Raw genomic sequence first — 20,474 nt, forward strand, 5'->3', positions numbered from 1 at the left:
TGATTTGTTGATACTGTTGCTTTAACAGGAATTGAAAAAACAAAGTTATATTAAAAAAAATATGGGCTCTGCAGGAATTCATACTCCAGGCCAGAGAAATAGAAATGAAAATAAGCTGTACTTCTGTTGTGACTGGGTCCTCTAAGAAGAAAATCTGCTATGGAAGGGGTACAGCCCAGAGTTGAGCATGGACTTCAGAGCTGAATCAGTCTCCCACTGACTCTTGGCTCTGCCACTTGCTTCCTCTGTGACTTTGTTTTGTACAAGCTTCTTAATGTTCTCTTGAGTCTCGGTTTCTCTACTGATTAAGGAATAATACCTGATAGAACTGCAGTGGGAATGAAGCAAAATGATATTAGCAAAGGGCCCAACATTGTATGTGACTCAGAAATTGAATGACCTTGGTAACCAGTATCCTTTGCTGTTTTCTGATCCCTTTGAAAGAAAGTTATTTTAATTGCATATATGAACAAAAGCGGAGAAGGTGATGGCACCCCACTCCAGTACTCTTGCCTGGAAAATCCCATGGACGGAGGAGCCTGGTAGGCTGTGGTCCATGGGGTCGCGAAGAGTTGGACACGACTGAGCGACTTCACTTTCACTTTTCACTTTCATGCATTGGAGAAGGAAATGGCAACCCACTCCAGTGTTCTTGCCTGGAGAGTCCCAGGGACGGCAGAGCCTGGTGGGCTGCCGTCTATGGGGTCACACAGAGTCGGACACGACTGAGCGACTTCTCTTTCACTTTTCACTTTCATGCATTGGAGAAGGAAATGGCAACTCATTCCAGTGTTCTTGCCTGGAGAATCCCAGGGGCGGGGGAGCCTGGTGGGCTGCCGTCTATGGGGTCGCACAGAGTCGGACACGACTGAAGCGACTTAGCAGCAGCAGCAGCAGCATAAACAAAAGATCGGTTTACAGGTGGCCTTTTTAATTTAGAAGAAATCCCTAGACATGAATACTAAAAAACTTCCATCACGTGGTTCCATAGATTGTATATAGCATGGCTTTGCTGTACTAAGTCGCTTCTGTCGTGTCTGACTCTTTGCAACTCTATGGACTGGGTAGCCCACCAGGCTCTTCTGTCCATGGGATTCTTCTGACAAGAAGACTGGAGTGGGTTGCCATGCCCTTCTCCAGGGGATTTTCCTGACCCAGGGATTGAGCCTGCATCTCTAAAGTCTCCTCCATTGGCAGGCAGACTCTTTACCACTAGCGCCACCTGGGAATGGCAGTAAAATTTAAAATTATGCCAAATGCTTCATATTTGGTTTTAAGTAAAATTAGAGTATATTTATGCTTACTCAGTGAAAACAGCCTTACTTAACTGCTGCGAGAAATATGAACAGTAATGATGGTTCTTTGTCCGCCAATATTTGAAGTATTTTCCTGAATTTTTGGAGTTTTCTCAGAAAGAACAAGAACCTTTTGGTTTATGTTATAAACATTGAGATGAACATCCAGGTCACTGAAAACACTGGTAGCAGTCTAAGCTACCTGTCTCCCAGTATTTCACTAGAAAATAATGCAAAAAACAAGAAGGAAAAAGTAAATATACAGAAAACTCAGTGTAAGTTGAAGGCAGAGAATTTCAAAACTCCAAACTAACAATAAGATGAGAAAAATAACCAAATCTCAGCATACACTATCACACACCCTGCCCCAACCCTAGCCCAGTACAAGGCTTTGTGGAGAAAAGGCAGAAGAGGAATTCCAGCACTGGGCCTAACGTTAGGATAAAACTACTTCCAGAAAGACTAAGTGCATCTTAAGTCTGAATGGCCTAAAAAAAACAACAACAACAAACATGTCCAAGCAGATCAGATCAGAGCACAAACCACAGAGAAGAGGTTTTGGAGTGAGTATAACTTAAAGGGGTTGAAAAGAGTCAGACACAACTTAGGGACTAAACAATAACAACAAACAATAAGGAGTCAATCTTGGACACACGGGAAAAAGTACAAAAGAAGAAGCACCCTTTGACAATTGGGCGATGAGAACAAAAAGAGAAAGAGGACAGTTTAGAGTCCTGCAAGATAAATGAAAATTGGGCTTCCCTGGTGGCTCAGTGGTGGGGAATTTGCCTGCCAATGTAGGGGGACACGGGTTCAACCCCTGCTCTGGAAAGATTCCACAAGCCACAGGGCAACTGAGCCTGTGAGCCACAATGACTGAATCCACGTGCTGCAACTACTGAAGTCTAAGTACCTAGAGCCAGTGCCCCTCAACAAGAGAAGCCTCCGCAATGAGAAGCCCACACACCACAACTAGAGAGTAGCCCCTGCTCACCGCAACTAGAGGAAGGCTCAGCACAGACATAAATAAATAAACTTTTTTTAAAAAGATATAACCTGTTGAAGGTTTGGAAAGTTACTAAAGTAACAAGGACTTAAGGGTCAACACCCTAGCAAAGGGAGTTCAGAGGTGAACGTAATGAAGTTTTCACCTAAGGCAATTGTTGATTTGTAAGTGGTGAGTAAGAGAGAGACAGTAGCAGAGAACCCACACAGAAGCTTTCAGCAGGTGATGTGAGATCAGCACCTATCAAGGAAGAGGGCGCTGGTCATCAGACTTTCAATTAGGACACTTGCATGACTACATCACAAATAGCAGTAATTACAAGTAACCGAAACAGGCGAATTTTTACATAGAATCCCACTTGGTATTAGTCCCACCCCACACTGGAGTAAACTGATCTGCCCCTACATGAAGTGCCTACAAGAAGCAGAAAATTGTGAGTCTCCTATGATTACTACAAATTGTAATCTATAATGTATAACATCCAATTAAAAGTTCCTTTTATTATCCCATCTCAAATGATGAAAGAGCAAGGAAAAAAATAGAAACAGTGCCACGGGAGTCACAGATTCTTCAGTTACCACTCAGGCTTTAAAATAATGGAAAGCATATTGGCCTTGTTCTCCGCTTTTAGGTTTTGCTGTTTGACGACGCCTCCCTGCTCACTTCAGCCTCCGGCCTTCTCTCTCTGTGAGACCTAATACCATGCCTTCAATTAAGTTGCAGAGCTCTGATGGAGAGATATTCGAAGTTGATGTTGAAATTGCAAAACAGTCTGTGACCATCAAGACTATGTTGGAAGATTTGGGAATGGATGATGAAGGAGATGATGATCCAGTCCCCTTGCCAAATGTTAATGCAGCAATATTAAAAAAGGTCATTCAGTGGTGCACCCACCACAAGGATGATCCTCCTCCTCCTGAGGATGATGAGAACAAAGAAAAACGAACAGATGATATACCTGTTTGGGATCAAGAATTCTTGAAAGTTGACCAAGGGACACTCTTTGAGCTTATATTGGCAGCAAACTACTTAGATATCAAAGGTTTGCTTGATGTTACCTGCAAGACTGTTGCTAATATGATCAAGGGGAAAACTCCTGAGGAGATTCGAAAGACATTCAATATCAAAAATGATTTTACTGAAGAAGAGGAAGCCCAGGTACGCAAAGAGAACCAGTGGTGTGAGGAGAAGTGAAATTTCGTGTCTAACGCTGTAACACTGTAAGGATTATTCCAAATACTAGTTGCACTGCTTTGTTTATAATTGTTAATATTAGAAAAACAGTCAACAAATGCAGCAGCAAGTCAATTGTATTAGCAGAATGCTGTCCTCATTGCATGTGTAGTTTCAGTACAGTTCCCAAACTTAACGGCCCAGTTTCTTCTAGTATGATTGAAAGTTTCTTTTCTTTGCTCTGAATAAAATTGAACTGTGGGTTCCCTATAGAAAGTGGCATTTTGGGCTTTCCCTTTTTGTAAAGCAATTTCTGCCTAGTTTATTGTCCACTTAATTTTAGTTCAGTGACTTTTAAAGTTGGCATTGTAAATAAAGCAACTTGCAAAAAACCTTCTGAAATAGAATTTAAAAAAAAATAAAATAAAATAAAATAATGGAAAGCGATAAATTCTGGAAAGTAAAAGATAAGATGGAAGAATTTTAGCAGATAATTGTGCTAAGTCGCTCAGTTGTGTCCAACTCTTTGCGACCCTATGGACAGTAGCCCGCCAGGCTCCTCTGTCCATGGGATTCTCCAGGCAAGAATACTGGAGTGGGTTGCCATGCCCTCCTTCAGGGGATCTTCCCAACCCAGGGATTGAACTTGTGTCTCTTACATCTCCTGCATTGGCAGGCAGGTTCTTTACCACTAGCTCCACCTGGGAAGCCCTTGGCAGATAATTAACATCTATTAAAAATTAGAGACTTTCACTTCAGGACAAAATGGACTAGATGTAGTTCTATTCCTCCCACCAATCACAGCAAAAAACCAAAAAACTCATGCGTTATACATAAAATAAAGGAGACTCAGGTAGAGAGAAGGCAGACCACCCAGGAACCTCCAAGTGATCTCCTGCATCCAAGGAATGACACAGTGGTGAGTTCCCTGGGTTTTCTTTTTGGCCTCATGTATCTCACAATAGATGTTGCCTCATGTATCCCATAATGGATCCTGGAGACATTAACAACCCAGAAATGCCAAAGGGCGCAGACAAAAAAAAGTAAAGAAAAGCCTTCTCCTGTCAAAGAACCAGGAAAGGGGCAATCTACCAGGGCAGAACAGTCTACGATAACAATTGTACTAATTCAGCCAATTGCTACGGAAAAAACCGAGGCCATCTCTACCCTCCGCCAGCATAGGCTGAACAGACAGCCTAGAACTCTTTCCACTGCCTGGGTGGTATCAAAGAGGGCCATGTGGGGAGCTAGGACTGTCACTACCACATAGTGATAATGAAGTCCCCTGTCATGGTGTCAGTGGAGGGCAGTGGGGAGCAGTAACAAGTCACCCTTCCCACCTGGGTTAACAACAAAGGCCAAGATGGGGGGGGTGGGGGGGTGGTGTGTGTGTGTGTGTGAACTTTCACTCTCAGCTAGTAGTAACAAGGTTCTACAATCCTCATCAGCATAGAGTCAAAGGTGCTCTGCTTAAACAGAGGTGTTAAATAAGATCCAGAGTCTTCAATATGATGCCTAAAATATCCAGAATACAATTTTTTAAATCACTTATTATACCAAGACCCCAGAAAATTTCAACTTGAATGAAAAAAGACAACAGATGCCAACATCAAAATGATACAGACATGGAAATTATCTGACAAGGATATAATAAAAATATTTCAATGAGCAATTACAAATAATCTTAGAATAGATGACAAAAAGAATCTCCACAAAGAAAAACTCTCACCAAATAAATAAAAGACATAATAAGGAACCAAATGAAAATTTTTGATCTGAAAAAATACAAAGAAACCTACCTAAAACCCACCATAATCAACCGTCTTAAAACTAAAGATAATGAAAAAGTTTTTAAAGCAGAGAGAAGAGATATATTAGTTTTAGTGGAAAAAATTCAAATAACAGCCAATATCTCATCAGAAACTGTGGAATCAGGAAGGAATTGGCACGTTTTTCAAGTGCTGGGGGAAAAAAGCAATTGTCAGCCCCAGATTCCTAATCTGGCAACGAAATTTTTCAGGAATGGGGAAATCCAGATATCTCAGACGAAGAAAAACTAATAGAATTTGTCTCCAGCTGAACTACTTTTTAACAAATGACTAAAGGAGGTTCTTGAAACAGAACATAATACAAGGCGGAGGTAGGATGCAGAGGTTGGTCTCGGGAAGAAAAGAGCCTCTGGCTCCGAGAAAGAGGTGGCTGAAGATACACATTTGAAAGAAGGTGAAGGAAACAGGCAGTTGGGTCTGAGGGTGACTTTCTTCTCAGCCTGGGAGATAGCTCCTGCTGCAGCTGCTGCTGCTGCTAAGTCGCGTTCGACTCTGTGCGACCCCATAGAGGGCGGCCCACCATGATCCTCTGTCCCTAGGATTCTCCAGGCAAGAATACTGGAGTGGTTGCCATTTCCTTCTCCAATGCGTGAACGTGAAAAGTGAAAGTGAAGTCGCTCAGTCGTGTCGGACTCTTCGCGACCCCATGGACCGTAGCCTACCAGGCTCCTCCGTCCATGGGATTTTCCAGGCAAGAGTACTGGAGTGGGGTGCCATGTCCTTCTCCAGGGGAGGTATCGCCTAAAGAGGGGATAAACCCAGCCAGCTCAAGGCGATGATGCGGGCTTGGGACGCGGAGAGCGAATACAGACACCAAAAAGACAAGATGTTCAGGGACTGTCAGGCGCTAAATCTGAAGCTGTCCATCTCACTACTCAAAAGGTGTAATATGATAAATCGACCACCAGGTGGCGGTGTCTGTGGAAGCTCACGTATCCCATCGGCCCTGGCGCCCAGCGGAAGAAGGCGTGGACGTGACTCTCTGGCTCGCCTCGCCTCAACTCTCCTATCCCCACTGACGTTGGACAACAAAGATGGCGGCAGGAACGAGCAATTACTGGGAAGGTGAGGGGAGACCTCCTTGTACGTCTTGCCAAGGGGCAGAAGGGCTGAGTAAGGACGGGTCTTGGCGGAGGCAGCAGAGGGAAGAGCCTGGCTTCCAGAGCGGCTGAGTTGAGGGGTAGGGCTGGTCTAGTGGGAGTCCTCGGGCCTGGGAGTTGTAGAAACCGTACGGTCCGGGGAGGAGGCTGACCTGATCGGCAGCGGGACCTGGGGCAGGTATTGGGCAGAGAAGGCTAAGCCGCGGCCGACGGGAAGAGGGTCTGATTCTCCGGAGGAGAGCTGGGCTGAGGCGGTAGCGGAACTTGGACGGAGGGGTTTGGAGTGTGAACTCTGAGAGGAAGCGAGTGTTGAGTCCAGAAGACTGGAGCAGTCAGCGTCTTAAGAGTTGAGGTCGCTGTTGGACAATTGAGTAGGAAAAGAGAAAGGAGGAACTTGTCGGTCCGGTCCATCGAGGGAAGTTGTGTGAGCGGAATGTCTCCCTCCTGTAGGGTCCCCTTGGCAGCTTCGGGCTGGGACTTCGAGGATTGGGTGGCGAGTCGCGTTTGAAGGCAGAGGAAATAACTTTATTCTCTGCTCCGGAGATCGGTTTTGTTAAAAAAAGAGAAAGTTGAGAGAATCAATGTGAATTGTAATGATTGCATCTGTTATACCTCTTCTACCAAAAAAAAAAAAATACCCCATCATGTGACTTGACAAGTATGTTTATTTAATTCCTGAAAATATGATTCAATAAAGTGGTCTCAGGTAAAACTCATTTCTGGACCATGATGATGAACAGAGATCAGAGAGCTCACCTTTTTTTTTTTTTTTTTTTTTTGGTCTATTGTCTCTTTGCTCTACTGCAAAATATAATAGAAACTACTCTCTGAAACCCCTTCCCTTTTAACTATTTCCTCCTGCTCCCCATTGAAGCCTCTGGAGACCACCACAAATAACAGTATTGTCATGATCAGCCTCTTGGTCTAGAATACTTTATTCTAAGTTCATGAGTACTTGCCTGTCATACTTTCAGTATGCTTTTACTTGATATTTCATTACTAGAGAAGACAATGACTAATTACAGAGAAGCGTGCTAACAGTTTAAAACGTATGAAAGCGCTTATTTGAAATGTGTGTGCTAGCTAGAAAATATTTTTAAATTATGTAGAAGTGGTTATTGGTATCTTTAGTCATTAGGCTATACTTTTTTGAAGCATCGTGCTATAATCATTATAGCAGCTTATTTTTTTATTGAGTATACTTGCTTTACAGTTGTGTTAGTTGCTATTGTACAGTGAAGTGCATCAGCTATGTGTATACATATATCCCCTCCCTCTTGAACTCCCTCCTGCCCCCTCCATCCCACCCATCTAGGTTATCACAGAGCACCGCGCTGAGCTCCCTGTGCTATAGGCAGTAGGTTCCCACCAGCTATTTTAGGCATCTCTCTCTCTCTCTCTAGTGGCTAAGTCTGTGTCCAACTCTTGCAATCCCATGGACTGCAGCCTGCCAGGCTCCTCTGTCCATGGGATTCTCCAGGCAAGAATACTGGAGTGGGTTGCCATTTCCTTCTCCAGGGGATATTCCCGACCCATGAATCAAACCCAGATCTCCTGCCTTGCAGGCAGATTCTTTGCCAACTGAGCTATGGGGGAAGCCCTACATTTTTTTTTTTTTAAGCAGTGTATTTATATCAAACCTAATCTCCCAGTTCATCCCACCCTCCCCACCTGCCTCTGTCCAGCACGTTTGTTCCCTGTGTCTGTAGTGGCTTATTGACTGCTCTGTGCCAGGTGCTTTAAGTACATGATTAGTAATGCATAGAAAAACTCTAAAGGTAAAGATTTATAAAGCAAAAAGCAGAAATTCATAGGTTAAATCGATTGTGAATAAATCTCAGAGCCAGTTCTCAAAACTTCAGAACTTTAGGCTGAGCTGAGGTTCTGAGGTTTGGTCTCTGTATTACCTGCGTGGTGCTTGCTACATCTGGTTGCTCGTTAGTGTATTGAAATAATGTTTTATATTCTTATTCCTGAAAGATGAGATGTGTTCTGTATTCCAACAGTTTTATTTTGACCTCTACTTCATCATGAATGAAAGTGCTCATTTCTAGATAAGAGTTACTGGACTGGCTTCTCTCACTCAACTTAGATGCCAGACTATTACATGATGCCAGTTTCTCTCCATGTATCTTTTCTTCTGTTCTTTTCAAACTTATGCTCTTACTTCTGTCGTACTGAGAGTTGACCTTGTCATAGCATATTGTTCATTTGCTGTTAAACTCAGCCTCGCTTATTGAAAGATAGTTTTTTAAATCTTTGTCAGTGATTTTTTTTCTTTAACAATCACTTACTCTATTGTCAAGAATTTCATAAATTTCATAAGCCTAGTAAAGCACACACACAAGAGATAGGATAATCCCTGTCAAAAACAGTGATGGTTTCCTTTTTATAAAATTAGCGAGTAAATGGATACAGTGCTGGTCATAAACCATATTCAGTTCCTTTGGTGATTTGTTCTCTTCTGTTTTCCTCTGAGTTACAAAATTTTAGTTAGTGCTATAGAAATAATTTCAGAGTTGTTAGAACAACATTTGTTGTTTAGCTGTCTTTAGGATAAAGCCGAAAATTTGCATCCCCACTATTTCTCCCCTTTTTGCCTCATCTGAAGTTTAAATAAGTGACTGTTTTCATGGATAAATGTTTGGTTCGCGTCTTTTAGTACTCTAGATATATTATCATCCTCATAGTTTGTTTTCTTCACAAAAGTTTTGTGTTTTTTATATCTACTGATGGACTTTTTATGTCTAATTATTTGTTTTTGTAATTTTGTTAAAGATCTCAGGAAACAGGCTCGACAGCTGGAAAATGAACTTGACCTGAAACTAGTTTCCTTCAGTAAACTATGTACAAGCTACAGTCACAGCAGTGCCCGAGATGGAAGACGCGACAGGTATAGGTACTACCAGATTCTCTCTCTTTTGCCTTATAGTTATATAGTATTTTTAAAGCATTTAAAAAAATAGAGTAAAATATAGTAACTTGGTCTATTGGTGAATTTTTGGTGGTTTTTAAAGTGATTTATAAAAATTCTTAATTCTAGAGACTGACATTTATTTGGAATCCTTAGGCAAATATTGTGTTGGTATCGGGAGGGAAATGCTAAGGCTTAAGAATGAGTCGTCAGAAATAAATTTCTTTTTCATCTCGTATAAGGAAACGTTGCTTTGCCCACATTGTGTTTCTTACATTTTCTGATTGCTAAATGGATCTGAGGGACTACTCAAATGCAAAGTATACCTACTGCTATTCTGGTGTTTTAGAATTAAGCTAATGCAGTATATGTCCTCACTGTTAATGATCCAAGCTATTTTAAATTTTGGTTCTTTTTTTTTTTTTTTTGTATTGGGGTATATCTGATTAACAGTGTTGTGATGATTTTAGATGAATAGTGAAGAGACTCAGCCATACGTATACACATATCCATTCTCCCCCAAACTCCGCTCCCATCATCCAGGCTGCCACATAACATTTAGCAGAGTTCTCTGTGCTATTCAGTAGGTCCCTGTTGGTTATCCATTTTAAATATAGCAGCATGTACATGTAACGTTTGTTCTTTTTTGAGAAACTGGTATACTGCTCTTTGAACAGATATAAATGTAGTCTTATCTTTGAACCTCACTTTAGGCCATCCACTTATTTAAAAAAATATTAGGAAATACTTAAGACAGGAAGATAGAATAGTGTAATGGATCCCTGTGTGCCTATCTCCCACTTTAAGAAATAATCATCATCAATTCATTTGAAGCCCCTGATCACATCCCATTTTCTCCCTCCCTATAATCTCCATACGTTTTTACTATGTATATTTGTGTTCCTGAACAATTCATAATGGTTACTTTTTAACTTGCTTTTTTGTTTAACATTATTTAAAAAAATAATTTTATTTATCTTTGGCTATGCTGGGTCTTCGTTGCTGCATGGGCTTTCTCTAGTTGTGGCAAGTTGGGGCTGCTCTTCGCTGCAGTGCTGGGGCTTCTCTTGTTGTGCAGCACAGGCTCTAGGGCATGTGAGCTTCAGTAGTTGTGGCTCCTGAGCTCTCCAACAGAGACTCAGTAGTTGTGACACATGGCCTTAGTCGATGTTACTATTGTAATTGTTTGGGGGCACCACAAACTACACCCTTGTAAGATGGCAGAGTTAATCAATGTTGTGTGTGTTCTGACTCCTCCATGCACAGGTCGTTCTCCCTTCTCTTTCCCTCTCCTCAGGCCTTCCTGTGCCTGAGACACAACAATATTGAAATTAGACCAATCAATAACTTCTACAGTGACCAAGTGAATGTGTCTGTCACTTTAAATCAAAAGCTGGAAATGATTAATACTGAAAATCTAGATAGGTCAAAAGCTAGGCTGAACAACCAAGTTCTGAACACAAAGGAAAAGTTCCTGAAGGAAGTTAAATACTGCTGCTCCCGTGAACATACAAATGATAAGAGAGTGAAAAGCCTCACTGCTGATACGGAGAAAGTTTTAGTGGTCTGAACAGATCAAACCAGCCACAGCATTCCGTTAAGCCAGAGCCTAATCCAGAGCAAAGCACGAACTCTCTCCAGTTCTGTGAAGCTGAGAGGGCAAGCTGCAGAAGCTAGTCGAGGTTGGTTTGTGAGGTTTAAGGAAAGAAGACATCCCCATAATGTCAAAGAACAAGGAGAAGCCACAAGTGCTGACATATTAATAGACGCTGTATAGCAAGTTATCTAGCGAAGCCAGCTAAGGTAATTAATGAAGGTGGTGACATTAACTAGCAGATTTTCAATATAGATGATACAGCTTTCTATTGAAAGGTGTCATCTAGGACTTTCATAGTTAGAGAGAAATTGATGTCTGAAAGCTTCAAAGGACAGATTGACTCTCTTGTTAGGGTCTAATGCAGCTGATGACTTTTAAGTTGAAGCCAGTGCTCACTGACCATTTCAAAAATCCTAGGGCCCTTAAGGATTGTGCTAGATCTGCTCTGCCAGTGCTCCGTAAGTTGAACAACAAAGCCTGGATGACAGCACATGTGTTTACAACAGAATATTTTAAGCCCACTGATGAAACCTACCCTTTGGAAAAAAGATTGCTTTCAAAATATGACTGCACATTGACAATGCACCTTGTTCACCCAGGAGCTCTCATGGAGATGTACAATGAGATTGATGTTATTTTCATGCCTGTGTTAGTGTCCATTCTGTAGCCCATGGATCAAGGAGTAATTTCAACTTTCAAGTCTAATTACTGAAGAAATAATAAATAATGGAAGCCGCTATCTATGGCTTCCACAGATAGTGCTTCTTTTGATAGGTCTGGACAGAGTCAATTGAAACTCTTCTAGAAAGGATTCACCATTCTAGATGCCATTAAGAGCATTAAGATCACAGAAAGAGGTCAAAATAATGTTATCAGGTATTTGGAAGAAGTTGATTCCAAACCTTATGGATAACTTTGAGGGGGTTCAAGACTTATGTGGAGGAAGTAACTGCTCATGTGGTGGAAATAGCAAGAGAATTAGAAGTTAGAGTTAGAAGTGGAGTCTGAAGCTGTGACTGAACTGCCACAGATGACAGGTTGTTTTTTGTATATATTTACAGATAGATAGATACAGATATATGTATACATATGGATATGTGTGGGCTTCCCAGGTGGTAAAGAACCAGCCTGCCAGTACAGGAGACATAAGAGATGTGAGTTCAATGCCTGGGTCAGGAAGATCCCTTGGAGGAGGGCATGGCAACCCGCTCCAGTATTCTTGCCTGGAGAATCCCATGGACAGAGGACAGACAGGCTATAGTCCGTGGGATTGCAAAGAGTCGGACCTGAGTGAAGCAACTTAGCATGCACACATGCATGGATGTGTGTGTGTGTGTGTGTGTGTCTAAGTTTCTTATAGACAAATGGTTTCTTGAGATAGAATCTACTTCTACTCCTGGTGAAGATGCTATGAAGATCGTTGAAATGACAACAAAGGATTTAGAATATTACATAACCTTAGTTGATAGAGCAGCAGCAGAATTTGAGAGGATTGACTCCAGTCTTGAAAGAAGTTCTGCTGTGGGTAAAATACTGTCAAATAGCATCACATGCTATAGAGAAATCATTCGTGAAAAGAAGAGTCAATTCAACAACTTCAGTGTTGTCTTACTTTTTAAAATTGCCACAGCCACCCAGCCTTTACCAGCCACCACCCTAGTCAGTCAGTAGCTATCAGTATCAAGGCAAGACCCTCCATCAGCAAAAAGATTACTCACTGAAGGCTCAGGTGATGGTTAGGATTTTTAAGCCATAAAGTGTTTTTAAATTCTGGTGTGTACATTGGTCTTTTTGAGAATGATACTATTGCATACTTAACTGCAGCCCACCAGGCTCCTCTGTCTCTGGAATTCTCCAGGCAAGAGTACTGGGGTGGGTTGCCATTCTCTTCTCCAGGGGATCTTCCCGACCCAGAGATTGAACCCCGGTCTCCTGCATTGCAGGCAGATTCTGTACCGTCCGAGCCACCGGGGAAGCAAACTGATGAAGCAGTGGCCACAGGCCAAGACAGAGTCTTAGTGAGACTGGAGAACATAGTCACTGTCTGGTATTTGTCTGTGTTCAGTGTGACTGAGATCAGTGTTGAGCTACAGCTGCTCATGTGGTAATACACACCACTTGGAGACTTAATGAAGGTTAATGGTTTTTCAGAAGAGAAACTTTCAAGACATTTGGTTTTAGAATTTTAATCTGTCAAATATAAGTTTCACTTGTAAAAATTAAGTTTGGCTTTCCAGACTTTAGAAGACAGTTCAATACATTTTTGCAAAGCAAAACAGAAGTAATTATATAATCTAAGAGGAAATGTAAAAGATTGGTATTAAAACTTCCCTGCCAGACGTGGCTATCTGTATTAGACTTAAAGCCAATTCCTGATTATTTAATATTATTTATCCAGTTTGTGGATTGTTTAAATCTCAATTTTATTTATTTTTGGAAAGAGTCATGGAAGGAAGACAGAACTTAAATTAAGGTAAAAAATTTAAAGGTTATTTCTCACAGATCTAACATAATCTCTAGTACATTTTATGGCTCCTCTTACATGCTGTACTATGTAGTTCTGCAATTTTATTTCACAATATTTGTTCCTTCAGATCCAGCATTTAATTAGGCACTGTCATAGCTTAAGTTATTTTCATTTGGGAAACAGGAAGCAAGCATTTTTAATTTCTTTGCATTATTAAGATTGGGACAGTTGTACATTCAATTTTATTTTATACTGAATTTAATATTCAGGATGTGTGATCTTTATAGGAAAATGTCAATAAAAATTATATTTTTTTATGAAACAAAAAGAATGTCTCAGGGGTTCCACTTGACCTTTTTAAAAATAATTACCTTATCATTTTAAGTATATTTTAAAGGATTAGGTTTAAGTAATAGATTCTCTTTTATTTGAACTTCTCTTTAGCTCTGACACAACACCCCTTTTAAATGGATCAAGCCAAGACAGAATGTTTGAAACTATGGCGATTGAGATTGAACAGCTTTTGGCAAGAGTGAGTACCTTCTTTTAAAGGATTATTTTCCTAGTAACTGTGTACTTGTTAGGTACGATACTAGATTATATTAATGCAGACATATTTATTGAAATTACCCTTTCATTCAAGATGTGTGCCTCCCCAGGCCACTTGAGTCTTGATAACAGCCATTCCAAGGTCCTATTTTATTAGCCCTTTTGGATATTTTGGGGAAATACCGAATCCTTACATGCTGTCTTCTTGTTTTTATTTTTTTGCTGTTAGCCAGAAGGGCATATAGGCATTTAATTTGCTTTTATCTCTCTATCATGCTTTCTGAAATGTTTGTGTGGATTTTCTTTCTTTTTTTTTTTTTTCTATTTTAGCTTACAGGAGTAAATGATAAAATGGCAGAATATACCAACAGTGCAGGTGTCCCCTCCTTGAATGCAGCACTGATGCATACATTACAGCGACATAGAGACATACTGCAGGTAATACGTTGGGCTTGAAATCTTTATGTCATTATAGGAGGGTTTTGAGTTTTCTTTACTCCTTGAAGAGAACATGTGCACATGTATTTAGGAGAACAAAGGGAAAAATCTTCCAAGAGGGTAAATGTGCTATGGAGGTTTGTCCTGTTTTGCTTTTTTGTTTTTCTTGTTATTATAAGATTCTAAAAATGCTCATTAGCTCTTTCTTTTGCCTGGTAAAATTGAATCATATTCATCAGTAGGTGAGTATGTTACTGCTGTGGGAGATCTTGCTACCCAGCTGAAGCAGCGAAGCAGCCAGTGGTTATACATAAGCAGTCATGATGGTTTCTTTCATCAGGCTTTGACCATAGCAGGGAGGAGAAGTAATTTGCTATATTTAGTATATTGTTTGAGAAAAATATTAAAAGTATACCAATGAAACAAATGAACTCTTAAAAGATTTACATGGGAGGGTGCTGAAAATATAGTAGTACAAATAGGAAAGCAAATTTTTTAATAGTGAAAAAATCCAGTCATTTCTAATTTTTAAAACTCATGTTAAAAATAGAAATAGAATACTTTATTTACCTAGTACAGAAATGTGTACATCAGATTAAAATCTATCATCATGCTGTAAGATATTTATTTAACATTGTGTGGAAGTTGTTTGTAGTTCGGTTACACAGTAAAAAGAACAAGATATAAATAATTGAAAAGGGGGACGAAAATCTGTATTCTGTACTAGTGATAAGATTATGTAGCTAATATAATCCAGAAAACTAAACAAAAATTGGAGACAAATTCAATAAGTTGATGACTTGCAAAATTAATATATAAAGCAAGCAGTTTTCCTATACACAAACAATAACCTGTTAGAAAGTACAGTGGAAGAAACTTAAAAGTTTTTATGTATAATTTAATAAGAATGTATAGGAAGGACTTACATACATAAAGTTCTGCTGAGGAGTATAAAGGGGCTTCTCTGGTGGCTCAGTGGTAAAGAATCTGCCTGACAATGCAAGGCCCTCAAGTTCGATCCCTTACCCAGGAAGATCCCACATGCCAGAGAAACTTAGCTGGATTTTTCCACAGCTAAACAAGGCTCCCCTGTGACCTGAACACTACATGCCTAGCACTTAAAAAACAGCTTTGAAAACGTGTCCAGACAACCTATCACACAATTATACACAGCAGCTCTACTTGTAACAGCTTAAAAAAAAAAAAAAGATTTCTCTCTAAATCAGCCTATCCATTGAATATTCCCTGATACCTCAGTTGGTAAAGAATCCGCCTGCAATGCAGGAGACCTTGGTTCGATTCCTCGGTCGGGAAGATCCACTGGAGAAGGTATAGGCTACACAACCCAGTATTCCTGGTCTTCCCTTGTGGCTCAGCTGGTAAAAAAATCTGCCTGCAATGCAGAAGACCTGTGTTCGATCTCTGGGTTTGGAAGAGCCCCTGGAGAAGGAAAGGCTACCCATTCCAGTATTCTGGCTTAGAGAATTCCTTGGACTGTATAGTCCATGGAGTCGCAAAGAGTCAGACACAACTCAGAGACTTTGACTTTCATTGAATGTTATCCCAATGGAAATAAACAGGGTTTTTCTTGTTTGCTTCATTTTTTTAAAAAAAATGGCAAAATGCCACCAAAGTTTATTTGGAATTATAGTCATACAAAAATACCCAAGAAAACATGTGAAGATGAAGGTAAGTAGTAAAGGATGCCTAGTTCTACCACATATTAAAACCTGTTAAGAATCTAGAATAATGAAGACCATTTGATTCTGGGAAAAAATTAGATCAATAGAATACAACAGAATTCATATACAGACCCAAATATGCATGAAAATTTAGTTTCTGAGAAAGGTGATATTTTGAATCAATGGGGAAAAGAGAGATTATAAAATAAATAGAGTTGTTACAACTGGCTAATTTCTGGCAGGGTGGGGGAGGGGGAAAGCACTCAATTTCTATCTCATTCCTTCTATCCAGAGTAAATTCCAAATGGGTCAAGGATTTATGTGTAGAAAAAGAAACTATAAAATTTCTTGGTGGGTGAAATTATACGTTTTGGGGTAGTAAAGGACTTTCCTAAGTGAGACCTATTAGCAGAAACTTTAACAAGTGACTGATTTGCTAATATACAGAGATACATTGATAGAAATAAGAAAAAGGGAACCCAGTAGAAAAGTGGGAAAAGGTTTCAAACTTATTTACAGGAAATGAGTGGCCAAATTCATAAAAAGATGATCAGCCACATTCTCAAATGAAAACATGCAAATCAAAATGAGATAAGATTTTTCACCTGTCAGATTAGCAAATACTGAAGCATTTGTAACCCATTTATGGCAAGAGTGTAGAAAAATAGGTGGTCTTCCATTTTCTGAGAATGTAAGTTGTAGCCTTTATAGAAAGCATTTTAGCACTAACCAAATTTTTGTGTAAGACTGTTTGACCGAGTTATTCTATCAGGCATTTACCGTTTAAATATACCTAGAGAGTACAGTAAAATATATACACAGCTTGTTTATTGAAGCTCTTTTTAACAGCCAGAAAAAGAAAAAAAGGCAACTAAAATGTTTATCAGTAGGGAATTTATTAAATTACAGTAGTGGTGGCGCTAGTGGTAAAGAATTTGCCTGCCAACGCTGGAGACACAGGAGACTCTAGTTTGATCCCTGGATTGGGAAGATCCCCTGGAGGAGGGTATGGCAACCCACTCCAGTATTCTTTCCTGGAGAATCCCTTGAACAGAGGAGCCTGGCAGGCTACAGTCCATGGGTTAGCAAAGAGTCAGGCACAACTGAAGCAACTTAGCATGCAGTCATAGTTTAAAAATAATATATTAAATTTTAAAAAGAATATAGATTCAGTTTGCTAATAGGGGAAGATTACTTGATATTTTATGAACTTAAAGATTACAGCAGACTATGGTATGATGTTGTTTCTAGCATAAATGAAAGAAATAATAAACTTGTATATGGAAAAAAATATTTCCTGAAAGAAACTGAAAGAAAATAATGATGATAATAAGAACTGTGGAGCAGGATGTTTTTACTTATATTTCGTTTGGTGCTCTTTTAGTTTATGGTGCCCCACATGCATGTATTATTTTTACTTCTAAAGGATCAATAGGGGCTCTCTGGGGGGTGGGATTATGGTTTTTTTTATCTTTTTAATATACTTATCTAAATTTTTAAAAGCAGTGAATTTTCCTTAATAACTTAAAAATATGGTAGAAAAAAGAAAAGGAAATATTCTAAAATTCTTTTATTCTTTACAACTCTCTTGATTCTATTCATTTGATTGGTTTAGAAATTAACTTTCTGCAGGAGTTCCAAAACGATGAAATTTGAAAATAAGCCCCATTGGGTACACTAATGAGTAGAAAGAGCTTCTGAAGTTTTATCCTAGGCTATTTGAAGTTATTTTATCTGAGGATTATTTTTTCTTTACAATTCTGCCCTATAGGACAGGGTATGAGAGGATACACAGGATGGTGATCTAATGGCACTGTTAAGCTCGTGCTGGGCTTCCCAGGGGGCACTCTAGTGGTAGAGAACCTTCCTGCCAATGAAGGAGATGTAAGAGACATGGGTTCAATTCCTGGGTCAGGAAAATCCTCTGGAGGAGGACATGACAACCCACTCCAGTATTCTTGCCTGGAGAATCCCATGGACAGAGGAACCTGGCAGGCTGCAGTCCGTTGGGCTGCAAAGAGTCGGACAAGACTGAAGTGACTACACAAACACACGTACATACATACAACTGAAGTGACTACACACACACACACACCACTACCACCACCCCCCCGGTGCCAAACTTTTCATTTGAAAAAAGTTGGTCACTCTTCAGAAAACTGATTATAACGGTATTTTTACCTCTTGACGATTAGTTTTCTTAAATAGCAGTTTTCTTGACAGAGATTTGTAGTATAACAATACATAACTGGATCAATAAGGTGAAAGTTTATGTTGAGACTGGATATTAATTTATTGCAGGATTATACACATGAATTCCATAAAACCAAAGCAAACTTTGTGGCAATACGGGAAAGGGAGAATCTCATGGGATCCGTACGAAAGGATATTGAGTAAGTTACCTTTTATATTATTTTGTAGGGTGTTTACTCAGAATTAGATTTAAAGTGTATCTGTGATTAACAAAAAATTGAGTAGCAGAACCATGATTTAGATTTCAAGGTTTTTATTTCGCATTTCACAGTTCTTTAAACATTGCTGGTCCGATATGGTCCTAATTTACTTTGCTGATCTTATCTCCAGCTTACCCTAGTTTTATCATTGACTCTTGCCAACCGTGTCTTTCCTGTCTTAATTCAAAGTCCAGTTTAGATGTCTTCATGAGTTTTTCTCTGATTGCCTCCTACCCACCTTGAGCAGTATGTTAATAACATTACCAATAACCGAAGCTCTCTGCATTTCCCATCCTCATGACCCTTTCTGTCCCTCTACCCTTTCCCTTACCACAACAATTACATACTTAAGTAGCTATTAGAGTAGCCTTTACTGCCCCAGAATTCAAAATCTGTTTTTTCCAGGTCTTATACAGACTCATAACTTTATGTCAAATTATTTAAGGACTCCCAGCATTTTTATGCTGCTCTTAATCCATAATTTTTCGGCTGTGTTCTTTTCCTCCCTACCTTTAGCTCACCTTTAATAATATAGCATTTTATACACAGTTTTGAAATTTTTTTTTACAACTGTTCTTGAGTGACAAGGTCAAATCCATTGGGCATCTAATTAAAGCTGCAGTCTTTCCACTTTTAGGCCATCTATTGAGACCTTTCATTGTCTCACTTAGGGTATAGACTTGGGGTATTTAGGTTTCATAAGTATTATACTTATGATTCATGAACTGTGATGTGTACTACCATATTATGAACTTTACATATCATGTGTACTCTGATAAACATTATCTTGGAGTTCCTTTATTTTGTTGTAACACTAAGACAGTTTTATAGCACAAACCACTTAGTATTCATTCTATTGAAAATTTTTGTCCAAAACTCTAAATCCAGGATTGTCATCAGTTATGTTTTTACCTGCAGAAATTATCTTGGAAAATAAATTTTTACTGTTTGTCTCTGTTTTATCTGTTTTTCTTACATTTAGTCACATGTACTTTGTATAACATATAGGAGTAAAGAAAATGAAACATTTTTGCTGTTGGAATTTTGGAATATTATTAGTTCTCAGGCACACATAGGTCTTGTGTGTAGTTTCTGTGTAGTCTGTATACATATATATTTTAAAGAATGCATTGAGAACCGGTGTAACAGAAAGCCTTTAATGTATAGTCATTTAGCTACCACACGATTTGTGGGAATTGCTAGACTTCATTCCAGTGTAGTAACTTGTTTTCTTAAAGTTTATCATGAAAGAAACACGTTCATCCATTTGCTAAACTATTTCTTGATTACCCACTGTTAGACAATATGTCAGTTGCAGTAGCAGGTAGAAATGAAAAGATTAACTTGGTCCTTTAGATGCTGGAGGGGAGTAAGCACATATTCAAATATAATATATGTATAATATATTATATATTTATATACATTGTATATAATTGTAATATAGTATATAATTATTATATATCAATATACATTTAATATAATTTATATATAATATATATTTAATATATATTGATATATAATATTTAACATATAATTATATTTAAATATATAATTATGCATGTTATATTATATATATTATATATAATATATATGTATAATGTATGGCAGAATATGGTTAATGAGATGAGATATGGTAGTAATACACTCTGTGGATCACTGTTAAAGAAAGTAATACACTGTGTGGATCATGATAAACTATGGAAAATTCTTAAAGAGATGGGACTACCAGACCTCCTGACCTGCCTCTTGAGAATTCTGTATGCAGGTCAAGAAGCAACAGTTAGAACTGGACATGGAACAACAGACTGGTTCCAAATTGGGAAAGGAGTATGTCAAAGCTGTATATTGTCACCCTGCTTATTTAACTTATATGCAGAGTACATCATGAGAAATGCTGGGCTGGATGAAGCACTAGCTGGAATCAAGATTGCCAGGAGAAATATCAATAACCTCAGATATGCAGATGACACC

The 20,474-nt window shown here is 39.1% G+C and overlaps 2 protein-coding genes across 3 annotated transcripts in view; both read left to right on the forward strand.

The window, feature by feature from the left end:
* Window positions 1-2,891: 2,891 nt before the first annotated feature.
* LOC133057008 (S-phase kinase-associated protein 1) lies at window positions 2,892-3,881 on the forward strand. Its single transcript, XM_061143004.1, has one exon. The coding sequence runs from the start codon at window positions 3,004-3,006 to the stop codon at window positions 3,493-3,495; it is 492 nt and encodes a 163-aa protein (XP_060998987.1). The 5' UTR covers window positions 2,892-3,003; the 3' UTR covers window positions 3,496-3,881.
* A 2,352-nt stretch (window positions 3,882-6,233) lies between these two features.
* The window catches only part of GOSR1 (golgi SNAP receptor complex member 1), a 43,436-nt gene continuing 29,195 nt past the window's right edge, over window positions 6,234-20,474 (forward strand). Inside the window, exons 1-5 of one of the 2 annotated variants that reach the window (XM_061143005.1) lie at window positions 6,234-6,368; window positions 9,182-9,302; window positions 13,826-13,913; window positions 14,261-14,368; window positions 18,352-18,443. In XM_061143005.1, coding sequence (XP_060998988.1) covers window positions 6,338-6,368; window positions 9,182-9,302; window positions 13,826-13,913; window positions 14,261-14,368; window positions 18,352-18,443 — 440 coding nt within the window. In that variant the 5' untranslated portion in view covers window positions 6,234-6,337. The remainder of the gene's footprint in view (window positions 6,369-9,181; window positions 9,303-13,825; window positions 13,914-14,260; window positions 14,369-18,351; window positions 18,444-20,474) is intronic. The other variant, XM_061143006.1, reaches the window with a different exon arrangement.

The sequence above is a fragment of the Dama dama genome, chromosome 5 (genome assembly GCF_033118175.1).
Source record: "Dama dama isolate Ldn47 chromosome 5, ASM3311817v1, whole genome shotgun sequence".
In the NCBI taxonomy this organism is placed as follows: Eukaryota; Metazoa; Chordata; class Mammalia; order Artiodactyla; family Cervidae; genus Dama; species Dama dama.

Bases quoted from the DNA above. Each gene is read 5' to 3' on its own strand.
- LOC133057008 (XM_061143004.1), top strand. From the start codon at position 3,004: ATGCCTTCAATTAAGTTGCAGAGCTCTGATGGAGAGATATTCGAAGTT.